The sequence below is a fragment of the Andrena cerasifolii genome, chromosome 2 (assembly GCF_050908995.1).
Source record: "Andrena cerasifolii isolate SP2316 chromosome 2, iyAndCera1_principal, whole genome shotgun sequence".
NCBI classification, from domain to species: Eukaryota; Metazoa; Arthropoda; class Insecta; order Hymenoptera; family Andrenidae; genus Andrena; species Andrena cerasifolii.
This window is the reverse complement of record NC_135119.1, coordinates 26,393,336-26,411,652: the sequence shown is the minus strand read 5'-3', so window position 1 is coordinate 26,411,652 and position 18,317 is coordinate 26,393,336. Positions and strand designations below refer to the sequence as shown.

At 41.6% G+C, this 18,317-nt stretch overlaps 4 protein-coding genes across 7 annotated transcripts; 2 read left to right on the top strand and 2 right to left on the bottom strand.

The window, feature by feature from the left end:
* The first annotated feature begins 300 nt into the window (after positions 1-300).
* On the top strand, positions 301-2,773 carry L(2)k14505 (ATP synthase mitochondrial F1 complex assembly factor 2 homolog l(2)k14505). Its single transcript, XM_076831016.1, has 6 exons — positions 301-591; positions 735-928; positions 1,009-1,119; positions 1,188-1,368; positions 1,437-1,552; positions 1,842-2,773. Exons 1-6 carry the CDS (start codon positions 534-536, stop codon positions 1,986-1,988), a joined length of 807 nt encoding a protein of 268 aa, XP_076687131.1. The 5' UTR covers positions 301-533; the 3' UTR covers positions 1,989-2,773.
* Eys (eyes shut) lies at positions 919-7,114 on the bottom strand. Of its 3 annotated transcripts, XM_076830918.1 has the most exons (15): positions 6,963-7,114; positions 6,599-6,747; positions 6,212-6,322; positions 6,023-6,130; positions 5,850-5,963; positions 4,903-5,740; positions 4,406-4,838; positions 4,006-4,328; positions 3,584-3,794; positions 3,334-3,485; positions 3,105-3,241; positions 2,793-3,038; positions 2,530-2,730; positions 2,214-2,442; positions 919-2,144 (listed from the first exon to the last, which is right to left on the bottom strand). In XM_076830918.1, exons 1-15 carry the CDS (start codon positions 7,112-7,114, stop codon positions 2,048-2,050), a joined length of 3,501 nt encoding a protein of 1,166 aa, XP_076687033.1. In that variant the 3' UTR covers positions 919-2,047. The 3 variants fall into 3 exon arrangements, with proteins under 3 accessions (XP_076687033.1, XP_076687031.1, XP_076687034.1); XM_076830916.1 differs by having other exon boundaries at positions 2,793-3,241; XM_076830919.1 differs by having other exon boundaries at positions 2,793-3,241; positions 6,603-6,747; positions 6,963-7,070.
* Positions 7,115-8,104: 990 nt separating this feature from the next.
* LOC143378889 (SET domain-containing protein SmydA-8) lies at positions 8,105-11,246 on the top strand. 2 transcript variants are annotated; one of them, XM_076830989.1, is made up of 7 exons: positions 8,105-8,602; positions 9,209-9,577; positions 9,700-9,834; positions 10,225-10,411; positions 10,487-10,582; positions 10,679-10,776; positions 10,852-11,246. In XM_076830989.1, exons 1-7 carry the CDS (start codon positions 8,105-8,107, stop codon positions 10,957-10,959), a joined length of 1,491 nt encoding a protein of 496 aa, XP_076687104.1. In that variant the 3' UTR covers positions 10,960-11,246. The 2 variants fall into 2 exon arrangements, with proteins under 2 accessions (XP_076687104.1, XP_076687103.1); XM_076830988.1 differs by having other exon boundaries at positions 10,225-10,582.
* A 144-nt stretch (positions 11,247-11,390) lies between these two features.
* Positions 11,391-18,300, bottom strand: LOC143378867 (uncharacterized). The gene is made up of 10 exons (XM_076830907.1): positions 17,847-18,300; positions 17,011-17,086; positions 16,496-16,896; positions 14,289-16,367; positions 13,773-14,078; positions 13,302-13,638; positions 13,054-13,220; positions 11,961-12,241; positions 11,767-11,884; positions 11,391-11,692 (listed from the first exon to the last, which is right to left on the bottom strand). The coding sequence occupies exons 1-10, from the start codon at positions 18,026-18,028 to the stop codon at positions 11,584-11,586; spliced, it is 4,056 nt and encodes a 1,351-aa protein (XP_076687022.1). The 5' UTR covers positions 18,029-18,300; the 3' UTR covers positions 11,391-11,583.
* Between the last annotated feature and the right edge of the window lie 17 nt (positions 18,301-18,317).

Below are 18,317 nucleotides of genomic sequence, written 5' to 3'. Positions count from 1 at the left end.
GAAATTCAATTATTTCGAACATTCTTGGAATATTTTCTTAAAATAATCTCTTGCCTAATAAATCTAGAATTAAGATTTGCAAAAAGTAAATATGTGCACAGAAATTCTACTCAAATCTGTAATTCATTCTTTATTTAAATAATGAAAATTTTGCAATCGAAATGGGAAAGCTATCGTCACTATATTGAACAGAAAATTGTAATAAATGGATAGTGAAAGATACTTTTATAATTCTTCAATACGTGGAGAAGAATTTTATGATACTTAGTATTATTTTATAATTTGAAATGTTAACTTTATAACATATATGAGTATAACTTTTTAAGAAAAGGATTTAATACGAGTACTATTGCAACAGAAATTTCAAAATGAATTAAAATATTCAATATTTGAAAGAGGATAGAATAATTTTGACTAATTACCATCAATCAACTGCAAACACTATAACCTATCTTAGGGAGTTTGTCAAACACATGCTAAAAAAGGCACACTGCAATATTTATGACAGTAAAGTACCTTAACATTTTTTAAAAATGCATTATTTTAAATACAGAAAATTCGCTACAGCGTTTAGCATAGTAAGAAACATGGGTAAAGACACAGTTTTAAATCATAAGCTTTACGTTAATACTTAACCTAACATTTTTCTCAGTACTTTTATAATTTCCATTTAATTAACCGAGTACCTCGAACAAATTGTCCATGTCTATTTAACATGAGGATTGCCGTTTCAGCAACTGTAAAAAGGTTCTACCGCAAGACAAATATTCTCTCGAGCGGTGGAAAATTTGAGGTTACTCTCGATCAGAGGAAGCTCAAGACACCGAGAGGAAAGATATTTGAAGTGGACAGCAAACCGCTTGCGTTAGCAATAGCTGCGGAATGGGACGCACAGAAGGAAATCATCGACAGAAGTAATATGCATTTGGTAAATCATTCTTCAGGCGTATAAACATATTACAATTTATCTGGCTGTAGAAATACATGTTCTTATATCTAACTTTGTAGACGGCTCTGTGTAACACTGTACTAGATAATCCTCACAATCACACCAAACTGAACATGGCGAATTATATTGTAAACTGTTTAGAAATGGACACAGTTTTATTTCATTCGAATGTAAGTACGCGGCGCACCCCTTTCAGTAATGGAGGTCACTTGCTAGACAAAAGAAAATTATGTTCTAGGAGTCCGAAGAATGGACTAAATTACAATCCGACAAGTGGGATCCATTGGTTCAATGGTTTTGCGACAATTACAGAGTAAATCTGATGAAAACGAAAAGTATAAATGCTCCTGCAGTGTCTCCGGAAACTAAAGCAGTATTGATAAGACACTTAATGTCTTACAGTTACAGCGCGGTTCATGGTAAATAACTTTATTATTAACATGTATAGGTGTGATAAAAAATTCATAATACTGTCTTTTATCGATAGGTTTCATGTACGGGGTTGACGCGGTTAAATCTGTGATACTTACTCTGGCTGCAGCTGAAAGAGTCATTAACATAGAAGAAGCAGTAAAATTGTCACGTTTAGAGGAAGACTATCAGGTCTTTATATGAAATTATTCGTTAAGGGGTCATTCTGGTAATCGCGCCGCTAAATTCGGCAACATTCAGGCTTTTTTTTCTCAGTGAATACAATGAATAACGATGTCAAACTTTTTTTTTCATTTATTAAGCTACTTGTAATGTTTGACATTGTTATTCGTTGTATTCACTGAGAAAAGAAAACCTGAATGTTGTCGAATTTAGCGGCGCGATTACCAGAATGATCCCTTAAATAATTTAAATAGTATTCGCTTCTAACTGTTTAATGTTACTCTGCATTTCTCCGTAGGCTTCTCACTGGGGGTCCGTAGAATGGTTTCACGATCAGAATAAATTCGACTTACAATCTCGTTTAGCTGCAGCCATCTTATTTGTGCATTTAAATTCTTACTCTGTGACATGCCGACCGAAAAGTGGCATAGAAAATATTAGTTAATGTACAAGGGTTAATTAAATGAACCTTGAACGCATAATAACATAGTAACAACAATTTTGCTAGTCCGAAGTGTGACAAGAGGATGAATTAACAGAGGATAATGACTCTATTGGTATGGAGCAATCAGAACCCATCCACTCCTTTGTACAAATGCAACTGAAATAATTGATAAATATGAGTGAATCAGATACGAAGACTGTCCATTAAATTCGAAAAGAGGCTCACCTATACGTAGCTCCATGATTCAAACATACTGCACCATTTTTACATGAATGACGAATGCACTCGTTGCGGTGACACTCGCCGACACCACGACCCGTTGCAGGGCTAGAACTTGTTATCGGATAAATTGCGTTTTCTGCGCGCAGCTCGATGTCGAATATACAACCAGAAAATCCAGTGTGGAGAGGCAGATCGTGGGGTAAAGACTCAAAGTTCTTTGATTTGTGTCCACCTGATTAACAGTAGCATTTGGAGAATTATTGTTCTTTCGTAATAGAAATGCTAGCGAATAAAGATACGGAATGGAGAGCTAACGAACCAATGTACAGTATCGGGGACACGTCGAGTCTAGTCATGGATCCAACCACTCGCCCTGTTACGTTACCTATGCCGTCTACTGCGAGCCACGCGTCTCTACCACTTCTCCCGACTCGAATCGTATGCGCTATGTAACTCTTACTTGCCGTTGCTGGCACTGCCGCAGCGCTCAGGGGAACACTTGTAAATATTCTGCGCACACCTATCGAAATATTACCGTGAAATAAAACAATACGCAAACGATACATCACGATGCACGTTTACCTGCTCCCAAGTCCCACGTTAGCATGACGTAGCCACGAACAAACGTAACGGAAAGATGGTCCGACAGGTCACGGCGCGACCCGCTTTGCCCTATGTAAGCTATCAGAGATATTTGCTCGAAAGTACGTGGTATGAGCTTCATCTTCAATTCCATGGTATCTTTTATAGAATTGGAGACACCGTAAGCGACGTAGGACGAGAATCCAGGTACGAGTACCGAGAACGATGGTCGCGTTAGAACAGTATCTGGAAGTTTTGCGATGAAACAATTGCATGCTCTGTAATTTCGATCAAATGCGCGATGGCGATTACCTTCTTCGCACAGAAGTCCATGAGTGCCGAGCGGACAGACGCAAACAAAGCCGGTCCCTGGTGAACTGATGCAAGTTGCACCCAACGCGCAAGGAGTTTCATCGCACGTTGAGCGCTCGCAAAACGGGCCTGTATATCTGTCCAATTAAATAATACTCTATTTTGTGAGATTTTGCAACAGCTACTAATTACCACGTATCTAGTTGATTAATCGAACGAATTATCTTACCCAGGTATGCACCTGCAACCCACTGCGCCGTTTATCTCTTCGCATGCACCAAAATTCTGACATGGATTCGATAAACACAGAAAAGATACACAGTCCTCGATTTGAAATGTTTCTGTGGAATCGTGGATAAAGTGACGGGGGACATCGTTTATCTACATTGATAATAAATCATTTCAAATACGTATACGGTTGCTTACATAAAGTTAGTCGGAACAGTAAATAATTTTCCATTTATCGAAGCGTGGCAAACCTTTAACGAGTCCATGCAGCCAGTAAATCCCATGGAGACATGAGAAAAATATTGGGAGAATACTGATGGTATGCCACCTAAATGTAAGTTGGCATATTGTGGAAGATTTCCTTGTAAAGGTAAAATTTGTTCACCGCTGACTGCTGAAGTCCCATTCACTAACAAGCGAGCTGAACACTTGTTAGTCTCATTTCTCATGAAATACTGAAACCTACAAATAAAATAATAAACACATAAAACGAAGATACTATAAATATACAATGATAATCAAGAGAAAGTTTAAAAAACACATTTGTCTGCGTATATAGAAGTAATGTTAATCTAACTTTGCTTATACTGATGCCACTGGTTCCTTTCGAGGGATCCTCGGACCTTTTAAACTTTCTTCCGACTATCACCGATATTTCATCCACTTGTTATACCTTGTATCGATATCTACTTCGTATCCGTTATCAATAGGCGAATCTATCTCGCCAAGCAACATAGTTTCAAGTCCGCAGGAGAATTGAAATTTCAAGGAACCGTATTCCAAATACACGAGGGCATATTTTTCATCGTCGAAATAGACATGCAATATAATGCCATCCTTGAAGCGCGTTCTGAGTCTCACAAAGATTCTTAACGTGGCATTCTTCTTATTAGAAACCTCTACGCTAACCTGCTGTCTCACGTAAGATTTCCCATTAAAGGCTGCACGCGTTATGCTAGGACCAGTTTTGCAATCTCCACGACGAGAGCAGTTGCACTAGAATTACGTAGCGGTTACATTAATATTTCTATCAATACCGAAGCGCTGAATAATGTATTAAAGACATTCCTTACATCACTGTCGTTACGTGCAGGCGGTGCAGTAGGACTTGTACATAATATCCCCTGGCATTCAGTGCTACTCTTCACTGTTGTTGACGACTGTTCATGTTCGCTAACAGTGGTACCTTCCTCTAATACTGATCGAATAGTAGTACTACTTGTTGTAGACGAAGAAGTACTATTAGGGAATGGAGACGTAGAACTCTCCACATCTGTACTTGAAGACTTCAATGGCTGTGTAAAGGTCCATTTATCTGTGAACGGGGGAGGTGTGGTTTTTGGCACTTCTACCGTCGGTGTACTCGGCTCTGAGCTTCTATTTTGCCAAGGCTCCGCGAAAGTCGAAGCTGACGTAACAGCAGAGAACGAGGTGCTTGTTTCATTTCCTATTGTCGTGGCTTCCTCCGTAGTTTTCTCCGGCGATGTAGTTACCATAGGATGAAACCTAAATGACAATGAAGCATGTGGAAACGTTCCTCTTATTCTATTTATATTTTAATCGATTTTACCCTGTACTTGGAACGTATCCAGCCGTGCTACTCGCTTCAGAAGAAGACGTATCGCTGATGGTCGTAAATGCCCTAGTATCTTCTCCTTGATAAGTAGTTTCAGCAGTGGTGCTTTCGTTGTGAATCGATTTTCGTGTCTCGTATTCCGTTTCAACCTTCATCGTCGGAGTCATCGAGGAGATCTCGCTCCAAACAGAAGGAAATGTTCGGGCCTCCAACGAGACGCTCTCGGTTTTAGACACTTCTTTGGTCGTAGCGGAATACACCGAGACGTCGACAACAAATGGCGTAGTCCCTGTGCTACTACCACTGCTACTACTGAAGAAGTTACCACCATTCCTATCTAAAGTGGACAATGTTTCGGTGAATGGGTACCATTTCGTGTAAAGACGGCTGGTACCAGTGGTGGAAGTCGAAGACTGTGCCGTCGTGGAAGCAGTCGTTGACGACGATGTATCGCTTTCCGGCAGTGCCGATGATTTTGCGGGAAAGAAAGTACTGGCAGTGATCCCCTTATCGCTATCAGTCTCAAAGGTTTCTTCGAGGGTCGACGACGCGGTCGATGGAAGATCATTGTAGACACCGCAGAATGGCCCACCGTAGAACGTTGGGCAAGAACAAGTGAAGCTGTTGATACCATCGACGCAGGTGCCTCCATTCTCGCAGTTCGCAAATTTAGACTCGCAGTCGTCGTATTTTAGCTCGCACAACGTGCCGTGATAATCTGGGACGCAGTAACAGACTGGTCGCTCGTCCTCGAACAAACATATTGCATCGTTCTTACAAGGATTCTCCTCGCAGGATATGATGGCCTTGTCACAATCTTTGCCTGTGTACCCTTGCAGAGAACATTTACCATTAACGAGCTTGACCCTTGGTCTATATCGCGCTTCAGAATTATGAGCATACTATCCATCGATTTAAGCATTTGATCAACTGGGGATTACCGAATAGGCAAGCGCAAGTATACGAAGCGGGCACGTTGATGCAGAGACCCCCGTTTTTGCACGGCGATGTAACGCATTCGTCGATGTCCTCGTCGCATAATCGGCCAGTCCACCCTGTTCAATAAAAACATAGGTGAAGCATCGTTCGTAGCTTTGTAATAGATATCGAATACCTTCGGGGCAGCGGCAAAAGAAGGAGAACCCAGGTCCCTCCACGCATTCGCCTCCGTTCTTGCATATGGTGTCGTTACAAACTGAGGCATCGATTTCGCAATAATCACCTTAAAAAGAAAAAAAAAAGAGGTAAAACAGAGTGTAAAGTAGACGAAGGTACGACACTTATTTCTATATTATTTTTCTACCTGAATATCCATCAGGACATTGGCAAGTGATGCCATCGTAGTCAAGGCAGGTACCGTTGTTCAGACAGGGTTGATTCGAGCACTCGCTGTACCTTTGCTCGCAATTTGTGCCTGCAAGTACACGCGACGTGCCAGGGAAACGTAATCCAAAAGCTACTGAACTTCATCGATAGAAGATAATATCCCGTGAACAAAGCGGCAATTACAATTCGATTATGAATCATTACAAGTGGTCTATAACTGATCGGTGCTAGCATGGTATTTCGACTTTGCACTGCCCGGTGAAGCTCACGCACGTGCATCATTTAATCATCCTCCGTGCTAACATGTCAGCGTGTCTATATTCGCACATGCGATAGAAAGTAAACGCAAGGGATCGCGAGTTACCTACAAAACCCTCGGCACAGGTGCAATTGTACGCTGCAACGGCGTCGTTGCACGTCCCTCCGTTCAGGCATGGATTGGACCAACAATCGTCCCAATTAATCTCGCAGTTGATTCCAGTGTAGCCGTCGATGCAGTAACAAGAGTACGTGCTGTATTATGCACGCGGAATGAACATTAATTGCGTTAACTACGAGTAATTATACTAACGAACGAATACACTAACGCAGCAAATTACACATCGGCCCAAAAAGGTAGCGCGAAAAGAATCCTTAACGTTTAAAACAATGCGGTCGATCTAACGATAATTAAATCTCCAAACGAATAAATCTTACAAGTCACAGTAGTCGATCATTCATTCGTATACCTGTTTGGATCCTCTAAACAAATTCCGTACATACAGGGATCGCCGCTGCAGTTTAGTCCTTGTGGGAAACCAGCCGTTAAAGCAAAAAGAGTCGCCAGTACGAGGATCTTTTCATTCATGAATTCTCCAGTTAGCTTCCTTATATAATGCATTCTAAATAAAAAGAGAAAAAGCGCGTGATTCCACTTTACGTGCTTACTACGGGCGATTAAGAACGTTCGCGTGAGTGAGACGCGCGCGTATTATTTAACGAACGTTTCCCAAACGTCAATTAAAATTAATGGTCTGACGGGGAACGATTTTTATTTCAGGCGACCCATTCACCATGCCGGCTGTAGATCATTTCATACGATTCCAATTACCTTTGCGTACTCGACGATCGTCGGGGGCTAAAAAAACGTGAACCGCGACCAAATACGACACATTCCCTAGTTTACACTGCTCCTGGACGATATAACTACGTATGTATCGTATACATATGTAATACCTAGCGTAGGCGGCATTTGTTGCAGGTAGCCGACTACCTGGTAGTCTTAGCAACGCTCATCTATACAAACGATGACAGTATATCGGCTACGCTTGCGTGAAAATTTGCTTCGTCGATAATAAACAAAAAAAATATACGTCGATACCATGTATCTTTATCACCTTTCCCCGAAATTCATAAGCGGTACGTTTGCTACCAAATAATAGGAGGGCGCGAGGCGTCGTAATTGCAGAATTCTAGCTCTATTTTAGGCTGAATCAGCACGCGGCAATGAGCATGAAATAATACCATCACCCGTTCATACATGCTCGTTGCCGCTCGAAATTCATGAAATTCATCTAGCTAACTGTACAGCGCGCGCGAATCGTCCGATACAAATGAAAGTCTCCAAGGTGCACGGGGTCATCGATCCCTCCACCGAACCCGGCACTCTCTCATTCATCCCTACGCGTAAGGTTAATGTAACTGTGTTGACCTATATGAATGGTCTATATATGTTACATAATCGGCGTATTTTCTCAAACGTATATATATATACGGAGAGGAAATGCAGGAACGCAGATACTGCGGTAGCCACCGTCGTCGAGGACGGTGATCATCCGGTGCTTCTTCCTCGGCGAAGAAGAGTTCGAGCTTTACAACTGACTCGCTGGAAATGAGTCTCCCCGATATCGTAGAACCAGAGATGGTTGAGGGAGTGCTGGTGTCCCATTTGAAGAGGAACAACATCCTGGACAAAGGTCCACGAGCATGGACAATCGATTACTCGGCATTGGGGGGTCGCGGGATGTTCGCCGCTCGTGACATTCAAGCAAACGAGTTGATCTACGTGGACGCGCCTTTGGTGATCGGGCCGAGGCGCGTGGGCAAGCATTTGCGGTTGTGCGTGTGCTGTTACAAAATCGAATGCCCGTTGTTCCCGTGCGATCGCGGGTGCGGATTGCCGGTTTGCTCGGTGCAGTGCGAGGATTCGCCTAAGCATGCCAACTACGAGTGCCAGTATCTGAGGTCATTGGTACCGACTTGCGGGACCGACTGGTCCTTGGACTTGCTGATGGCTGTGATACCTATACGCGCGCTCTTCATGACCGAGGAGCAACGTAAATGCTTGGCCGCGCTTCAGAGCGATCGGAGTCTTATGCCTAATTACGAGGTGCGTGTACAATTTTCAGATTTGCATTTCTTATCGGAGTGTGGTCGAGGCGGAACAGTTGGAAGAAACGTATAGCGAAGCAAAATGAGAAGCAGATAATGTTGGAAGTCAACATTTCTGAGAAACAACTTAGATATGCTTCGAGTACTTCGCTATGTTTCTTCCATCAGCTATACTTGTTATAATTGCGTGACTAATGAGGGAAAGCTTTTTAATATGGAACCGGGCTTAAAATGCAGAGTGCCTTAGGTAAAGTGTTACAAACCACTTCATGAGAAGCTAGTAAGACAGTGACATCTTCTCTTTTTCTTTGTAAAAAATTACTTCTAACATTCACATCTATGAAATGCTTTTCAAGAATGTTAGTGGCTAATATTCTGTGACTGGTTGGTCCCATTTAAAGAGCGATCGCTCCATAAAATATAGAATACTAAAATTAAGAGTAATAGAATAGTGTAACAGCCATCGTCAAGTATATAACACTGATGGATTTAACAATTATTTACGCCCGACATTAAACCACAAAATACAGTAGACGTATGAAAAGAGCGCTACGCTTTCCACTTGTGTCTGATGATTTTAATTATAACGGATGCCTGCAACAAGGTTGAACTGCTTCAACGCAACGTAGCAAATCCACCAAGCGAAGAAGATGTAGAATTAATGAGACACGTGTGCGGGGCGTTCAACACGAACGGGTTCGAAACGGTCAGCGTCCAAGATAAAGATCATTCGTCGAGTTTACGCGGTCTTTACCCTATGGGAAGTATGCAGAATCACTGTTGCGTGCCGAATACCAGACACCACTTCGATGGGGAACACCGGCTGTACGTTAGCGCGACTCTTCCGATTTCCGCTGGAGAAGAGCTGACTATGTCCTACACAAGCCTATTTTGGGACACGACGCTGCGAAGGCAATTCTTAAGCACCACCAAACACTTCTCCTGCGCATGCAAGAGATGCAGTGATCCTACGGTAAATCTGTAAACAATCGCTCTGCGTAAACATTACTAGTATCTACTTGGAAATTTATGACTACTACTACTGTTAGCTGAACAACTTTAAAAAAATATGAAGTAACTATGTTTGTATAATAGGAATTGGGATCTAAACTAGGAGCACTATTGTGTGCATCCGATCACTGTCCTGGAAATATGTTAGCCAAAGATCCTCTTAATATGGATACTTCTTGGACCTGCGACAGTTGTCCGACAACTTTGAAGAACCGACAGGTATTTATATATTTATTCACACACTTTGTGTACAACATCGAAGACTACTTCATGCGGATATGTCTAGCGTTGTTGCCTATGATCTCCTCAGAAAACTATGGGCACTTCTGGCAGGTTAATAGTTTATTTCCTAACTGGCTTATCCTTGCTTGCGTTTCTCTTATCTCAAAAGGAAAAATGAATGTATATTATGTATTCTAATAACAAAACCATTAGGTACTACAACAGAAATGCGTAGCTATTAGTAATTATAAGTGAACATTATTAACACTACTGGAAGAGCAATGTTACGTATAACTGCTTTTTATCGAGTAATAAAAAACCTGTCATGTTTTGCTTCAATAACTTTCTCTCAGTTGCAGGTACACTGTTTTTTTCTTTTTTCATTAGATACGTTCGATTCGTTCTGCCTTGGCAGCAATCAGAGAAGAAGCTTCCTACAAGAGTCCGCGGGAGATATTCAAATTTATGCAAAAGGAAATTTCGGCTGTGGTTCCTCACAGTAATTATCTCATTATGGACATGAAGTTCCGAATCATTTCATACTTCGGCAGAACTGAGGGTCTTGAATGGGCAGGTACAGGAACACACATATCTGTATCCTATTCTGAAATCATCCATCTATGTTATATCATTTTGAAAATTATATCAGATTTAACTGACGCCGAGCTTGATACGAAATGGAAGTTCTGCAACGATTTACTCTCCGTCTTGAATATTTTGAATTGCGGTGATTGTAAAAAAAGAGGTAAATTATTTCCCCAAAAGCTTAATTCTTCACTACGTGCGTGCCGATATTTGCCTGTAAAGAAAATAATTTTAGTCACTTTTCTTAATATCTCAGGTCTCATATTGTATGAACTATATTGCACAAACGTTGAAAAGATGAAAAGGCTTGAAAAGAAAAGCACTAAAGATGGAGGTTCACATTCTTCTATACAGGTTTTGTTTATACTGTTTATTTATTTGCACTGTTTTAATAAGGTTTTATATTTACATTATATACTTTCTTTTTAGAATGATGAAAACGAACGTCTATTAGAGAAAGCAATGGCTATACTGCAGAACGATGTTGTTTCAGTTACTACTTTTGAATACGATAAGAGATTCTTTAAACAACGCTAATTGTTGTTTGACAAATAATACGAATAACTACCGTTTAATAAGGTGAAATATTCATCTTTCCTCGTTATAAACGGTCATCTTAAATGTACACCAAATTTAATTAGTAAGACACCTGATAAGTGTTAAAGAATAATAGAAAAATAATGTTAGAAGTATAAAGAAGCACACAAACCTTTTAAAAATAATTTTTTTCCCTTAAATTTCAGTATCTTGAATGAAGACAATATTTTTTTTTAAACTCGAAGGAAAGAATATGATATATAATACCATTAATACATATAATGTCCTAGTTACCGAAGTCTTATGTTCTTTGAATAGAACTACTCATAATATTCAATCTCAATGGTTATAATTTCCATAAAAGAGAAGTATGTAAATATTGAATAATATGCAAAACGACGATTAATTATAGTAAATCAAAGGTCTACGTATATAAGAAAAATTGTACCAATTTAATTCTTTTCTACATTGCACCATAAATGGCTAAATTGGCTACAGCGAATAAGCGAGCAGCTGAGCCAAACTAGCGATTAACAAATTTATGCACTTCTGCCCTATGCTATGCTATCGATATAGCAGCGAAGTGCAATTCTGGGAGTCATGTCCTACAAATAAAAGCTCTTTTCACACAACTTGTTGTAATAAACATTTCGCTTCCTCGTACAGAGCTGTACAAGGTCTCAGAACTTCTAGATCGGAATCCACGTCCTCTTCAATATTTACATTGCTATTCCTATAACAGAATAATGTAATACATGTGGTCATACTATGTAGTATCGTTAAAAACTAATGTAGAAACCAATTTACCTATAAAGAAAGTCATCCACGCCAGGTAACATGCCGTTGTTCAAGTCGCGTAACAAGCGATTACGTGTAAGCGCTGTGTGCATAAACGCGACGTTGTGAAGAAAAAGTTCCGTGTGATCTGTAAATAAATATTCGTTGATGTACACCTGTATTACAATGCGCAGTTCTCCATAAAAATATATCAGACAATGTACCATCTTTGCCATATTTCTTCGCCAGCTTTTTCATCAGATCTTCGCCCGCGTGTTTCGTGGAAACACCGATCCTATGGAGAATTGCTTTGCACTGCCAACGATTTTCTACATTCTGATTACACGATGCAGGTCTTCGAAGCTGTGTTTCTTTAACAAGACTTTCCCAATCAACTCCTAAAGCATCGCCCAGACCTTTACCACTTGTTTTAATATCTTCCTCTAGTTCGCCATCAGAAATTTCTTCGAAATCCATAGTTTCCATGTTTTCATCTTCCATGTTTCTGCGTAAAATTTTAGTCGTATGAATATGCAAGATGATAAGACATTTTAATTTTCTACTTAATTAAGGGGACCTTCCAGTCTAAAAGCCGATTTTTTTATTTCATTTTTCGAATGTTCAACCTCTGAGGAATACGTGTTTAAAAGGATTTGTTGAAATTCGTAAAATTCCCGAAGTTATAGGCATTTGAGTAGCGGCAAATGCATGGATAACAACTTTAAAACTTTAAACACGTTTTTCTCGAAACAGTGTTCTCAAAACGGTGGGACCTGTATTTCCAAAAATTATTATCCGTTTCGACTGAAACTTTTTTCATTTTGAAGAATATACTTCGGGCTAGGGGGATACCAGAAAAAAATACAAAATTTGAAAATTTATAATTTTCAAAGGCGTTGAAAGGACGAAAAATATAGGGGGAAAGTGATTTCAAACTTCAAGTGTCGTTATTTTCTAAAAAAAATGTAATTTTTGTACTTTTTCTGGTTTTCCTCCTAGCTAGAAGTATATTCTTCAAAACAAAAAAAGTTTCAGTCGAATCGGATCATAACTTTTGGAGATACAGGTCCCACCGATTTGGATCAATTTTCTGAAGCCTTGACTTTAACGACTCCCTAGTGCCGTCTGTAATGATTAATTATAAAACAAAACATATTTTTCTATAATTTAAGACATCCTTAATACAATGCAAAAAGTCCCATTAAATTATATATAGTAGTTTTCCTTTAATTAATTCCTAAAGATCACCTATTTTTTTGGGCTCGAGACCGGAAGGTCCCCTTAATAAAAAAAAGTCAATGAGATTAAATGTAGTACCTAAATGACATTGCGTCCGCGTTATCTTTTCCTTTTGCGTTAAAGACAGTGTCCTCTATTGTTTCCTTTGGAGACGACGGAGCTGGCTCTTGCGTTGCTGTCGGGGCATCCCGCTGCGTGGTATCGAGAGCTTTCTTATTTCCTTTCGTTTTATTTGTATCGACATCCTGTAAGTATCAGTGAATCTATGTATTGTGAAGTCAAATATGTAAATAAAAGACAACGCGGGGTTCAAAGGTATAACATACCGTAATATCTTCCATGTTCAGTATGTCATCTGGATCGTCGCTAATATCGCTTAGATCACTTTCTGTATGAAGTGTTTGCAAGGATTCATCGATACAAGTACGTTTCGATTCAGCCGCGGGGGGTTCTTTCGTTTCGGGCTTTTCTTTCGGCAAAGACTTCTTTTGAAAGCTGTCTGTGGATTTCTCTCTCGTGGTGGGCAATTTACCTTCAGCTAGTTCCATTAACTTTTTATTGATAGGTTCTTCTTTCATACTACCATAGAGAGATGCTTGTTTGGATGATGCATGAACTGTACATTCGTCTCTGGTTTCAGAGCTGTTATAAGTTCTCCTTTTGCTAAGAAAGAAAAGGAAATAAAATACATTATTAATTCGCACGTGGTGTTTCAAATGCTTTCTAAGCTGTGCTATATAAAACCTAGTACGTATATATTAGATATATCGGTTAAATAAAATTGATTAATAGCATACCTATGCGAAGTAGACTCTCCTATTTCTAATTCCTTTGATCTGTCGTTTCTATAGTGCCCACGAATGTGGACGGATTGGTTATCCCACTTTCGATCGCTCGATTTCCAATCGGACATAGAATTATCGTATCTGGAGTTCCAGTCTTCATCGTGCACTTCTGACCGGGGGAGGCTGTCCCTGCTATCCCATAACGCTCTTACTCGCCATTCTCTTTCTTCCCAATCAACGGGCCCATAAGTTCGATCCCTACCATGCTCCACGTCACGATGGTGACCATCCCAGTCCTCATTAGTAACATTCTCATCTCTAATAAAGGCAACGAACACAGAACAATATTACATTTTGAAATAAATACCTCCATTAAAAGATTGAAACTGAAAATATCTTAGTTAGCAACCTATCCATGGCATGCCGCGTGCTGAGTCGCGAACTGCGTCCAGTGACTTTCGAGCACGGTCAAACGCGATTAACTCCTGATGATTTTAAGTTGATTATGGCATTCTAAAGAAGACATACCGAATTGATGTGTTATTCCTCAATTTCTCTCCAGGGTAAAGCGGGTGCCTGTGGTGGTGATGATGATGTCGATGATCATCGAAGGATGTCCTGTCCGCAGCTTGAACGACGTACCTGGATTCTCGAGATCGTTCTTCGCGGATTCCACGCCTTTCCTCGAACGGGCTATCGTATCTCCTTCCATCGACAGTCTTCCTCCTATCTTCGTCGTGCACATGATGCTCGCGATAATCTAAATGCGTGGACGCTTCCTCTGGTTCATCCCAGTGCTCGGACAGTCGGCCATAGTTTCTATTATAATTTCTATCGATCTCAATAGCGCGCCGTGGACTAGTTTCCCGTCTCTCGATCAGGCGATCAACTTTGGTCGGCGTGGCACGGGCCTGATCGTGCTCGGACGTGTGGCCTCGGTCATACCTGGTACTGAATCGCCTGTGCCTCTCTCGATCGTAGTGCCCGGTGTCTATTCTGTCGATTAAGTTGTCTCGCGATGTCGATAGCGTGGGTGGCGCGGACGAGGACGACGAAGACGCTATGGAGGATTGAACAGGCGGTAAGGAAGCCGCCTGCGACGGTGCAGGTGCACTGTGCACACTCTTGTCAAGCAGAGACGTCCTATCCAAAGATCTTTCTCTTGGGAAACGTTCAACGCGATCCCTGGGTGAATTTACGCCAGGCTTACGAGCCGCAGCGTCCTTATCGACGGTACCCCTCTCGTACCTGTTATCAATTCGTTGAGAAGCTGTTCTATCCCGTTCCGGAAGTGCCTTTGTCTCCGATCGTTCTCTTTCCCTATCGCCTCTACGTTCTCGAGTGCCATTCTTCTCGAAAGTACTATCCTTTCCAACTATTCGCTCCTTGTCCCGACTATAACGCGAATTCTTATCTGTCGCTATATTTATCGACGTAGAAACCAAAGGGGGGACATCCCTGTCCCTTGGTTTTATCGGCTCCTTTTCCCTATCACGTTCGCGATCTCTATCACGATCACGATCACGGTCCCTGTTGTCCCGATCGCGATCCCGATCTCGGTCACGGTCCCTGTCCCGATCTCTGTCTCTTTCTCGGTCACGATCGCGCTCCCGATCTCTGTCCCGGTCGCGATCCCTCTCTCGCTGCCGCTCGCGACAACGTTCCTGTAACTCCTCCTTGTCCTTATCGCGAGGGTCTCGTTGGTCCCGAGCAACCCTCGAATGACCTCGTTCATCCCTCGTGTGGTCTTTGTCGCGCCGCTCCCTGCTCTTCTGTCGCGTTTTCTCACCCAAATACGCTTTATCGTCGAACTCTTTACCGATTCTTTTATGGCTCTCTTCTTGACTCGGTAATTGCCTGGTCTTGCTGCTCTGCTCGCTCTTTCGAATATCTTCTCTGTCCTTAGTTTTGTCGCTCTTATGCGGCTCGCGGTCCTTCTTCTCTACGTCCCGAGATCTGTTCGTGGAGACCGGCCTATCTTGAGCTTTCGCTGGTGTAGCTTCTCGCTTTGATCTCGACGACTTCTCTGGTGTACGGCTACGTCGACTTTTTGTCGGGATCGTTTCTTTCGAATGCTGATGCTTCGATCTGTCCGATGTCGGTGGTGTTCTAGAACGTATCTCCTTCTCCTTACACTTTAGCTTAAGCCTTTCATCAGTTTTTATCTTCTCGTCTATGGAGCGACTCTTCTCTTTGTCCTGATCTTTCACTTTATCGAACGATTTATTCTTGGCACTGTCTTTAGACAGCTCGTCCACGTCTCGTACTTTCTTGTAATGCCTGTCCTCCTTCTCCACATCCCTGTTCTTTGTCGCTTTCGGGGATTCGCTCCTGTTTCTTTCTCTAACTTTAGCTGACGTCCCGTGATGCGGCACGGATACCGAAGAACCTAATACCGTCGCCGTTGTAGACGCTACTGTCGCAGACACTTGTATCGCGGGCGATCTTGTACGAGGGGTAGTAGAATGCTTCCTGGACGTTGACGACGAGCTGTACTTCTTTGCCGATCTGGTGCTGGCTTCTTTTTTCGTTGAACTACTTTCAAACTTACGTTTCTTCTTAACCGCTGGCTTCTCGTTCTTCGTGCCAAGCCTTTTCAATTTCAATCTGCCGAGTGCAATGAATTTCAAGAAACATTTAGAAACCCGCGATTTTATTGTGTCAGGGAAAAGAAAGGTTTCAATCTCACGGATAAAGTACATTTTCCTTAATGAACTATAACGAAAGTAACTTACTTTCTCCTTCTCTCTTTATCTTCGTCATAATCTGTAGAGCCGCTGTGATGGCGTTTAGATTTTATTTTCTTAACTTTCTTTCGCGAGTCGGACGTCGAACTAGAAGACGAGTCTTCGCTACTAGAGCTGCTACTACTGCTAGATGTACTCGAGGTACGAGAACTAGAGGAAGAGGTCATTGCCTTTTTCTTCTGTCTCACTTTGTCTTTCCCATGAACTTCCTTATCCTTCTTCATTTGTAACTCTAGTTCCCGCTGCAACAGCTGCCTGCGCCTCTCCAACACCTTCTCGTCCTCGTATTCCAAATCTGTTTGATTCCACTCTTCTAGATTTAAGTCGGGACTATGCGACGCCTTCTTTACGATCTTAGAAGTAAGCCTTTTAAACGGATCCTCAATAAGCTGTGCATTGATAAATTCGTGTTTAAATGTCTATCCTCCGTCCAAACAATAATACAGTTTCGATAATTAACAGAATTTATTATGGAATTACGATTAAAATAATGTGCTACTTACTCCCGTTGTACTCGCAATAGCATTATCCTTCTTGGCACGTTTGGATGGGCTTATTAACGTATGAGTATTTGCATATCTAGTTGCATAATCAAGAAAACATCGATCACTTTAAACGAAATGGATAATAATCCCTAGCTTAGTCTCAAACCGGCAAACTTGATATTATACTTCAGGCTTGGAAATTAAGCGAAAGTGGCGGCTGTTTTTCAGGGGCAACGCCTCCTTTCTCCCGCCGCGCGTCTTGGCCCTAGCAGCGGCCTAGGTGTTTGGAGCGCCTTAGGCCCGTACTATATGAACCACCCGTGGCGCATTGGAGCGACATTGTATCAATATGTTTTCCCATCGTCCCAGAGAGCACGATTTTTGATGCGTTTTTCTTTTGTCAACACACCACGCGTGTTTCACGTGGTACGGGCCTGATGCGCTCCAAGCACCTAGGCCACCGCGGGGGCTAAGACGTGTGGCGGGAAAAAGGAGGCGTTGCCTCTGAAAAGCGGCTGTCGCGTTCACTTAATTCCGAAGCCTGTTATACTTTATACATTAAAATCCCAAGAAGAGAGGTCACTGCATAGAAATTATGTATTTCAATCAAACTTTGTCTGACGAATTTGAAACATTTCATCAGCCAATACAGTGACCTGATTAATTCAAGTAAAAGACTTCTTTTTGTACTCTGAATCGATAGAAAATACAGTGCACCAACTCGTGTATTCAAATCTCTGCCAGGCTGTATGCATTTCTTTTTATCCATCCCTCCTCCCCGCCCGAAAATTAAGTAGATGGTCATATATCTACTTTTTTTTTACGAACTACGGTAACTCCAAAATTATACTTGCTTGCAATTCTTTCCGTACGAACAGCTGCCGTTCAACGCCCAGTTTCTGCAATAATCCGACGAATTTTGGCCGGCAGTGACTGCTGGTTTGGTCCCCAACCTCTCAAACACGCTTGGTCGACGAGAGTCTGTATTACATTTCGTAGGGTCAACCGTTATCTTCCTTATGTTTGATTTTGACATATTATCACCATAAAACAATTATGTTTTCACAATGGAAGCACATAACTGCGGCATGCAAATATTCATTTGCTATAGAACCACCATTAAGTGAGCCAAGCCTTCGCGAGCATAAGATAAGCACAGAATTCCCAGCGAATCAATGAAGCGTTCAGGAACTGGGAAACACGAGTCGTTCATTTGGCTTCATATGGTCGCCTTCCTTAAACGCGTCACGACGTTTCTCCTTTTAATATTTACACTTATTTCCACTGTCCTTAGAGTCTAACACTTGACTCGTTCGATTCAGCAC

Bases quoted from the DNA above. Each gene is read 5' to 3' on its own strand.
- Eys (XM_076830916.1), bottom strand. From the start codon at position 7,114: ATGCATTATATAAGGAAGCTAACTGGAGAATTCATGAATGAAAAGATC. The intron at 5,741-5,849 runs GTAATCCCCAGT...GTTCTCTGCAAG, and splicing joins TACTTGCGCTTGCCTATTCG to GGTACACAGGCAAAGATTGT. The intron at 2,443-2,529 runs GTTCGTTAGCTC...ACTGTTAATCAG, and splicing joins GTCCCCGATACTGTACATTG to GTGGACACAAATCAAAGAAC.
- LOC143378889 (XM_076830988.1), top strand. From the start codon at position 8,105: ATGAGTCTCCCCGATATCGTAGAACCAGAGATGGTTGAGGGAGTGCTG. The intron at 10,583-10,678 runs GTAAATTATTTC...TTAATATCTCAG, and splicing joins CGGTGATTGTAAAAAAAGAG to GTCTCATATTGTATGAACTA. The intron at 10,777-10,851 runs GTTTTGTTTATA...CTTTCTTTTTAG, and splicing joins GTTCACATTCTTCTATACAG to AATGATGAAAACGAACGTCT.
- LOC143378867 (XM_076830907.1), bottom strand. From the start codon at position 18,028: ATGTCAAAATCAAACATAAGGAAGATAACGGTTGACCCTACGAAATGT. The intron at 14,079-14,288 runs GTATGTCTTCTT...TGCCTTTATTAG, and splicing joins AGGAATAACACATCAATTCG to AGATGAGAATGTTACTAATG. The intron at 13,221-13,301 runs GTATGTTATACC...TGATACTTACAG, and splicing joins TGAACATGGAAGATATTACG to GATGTCGATACAAATAAAAC.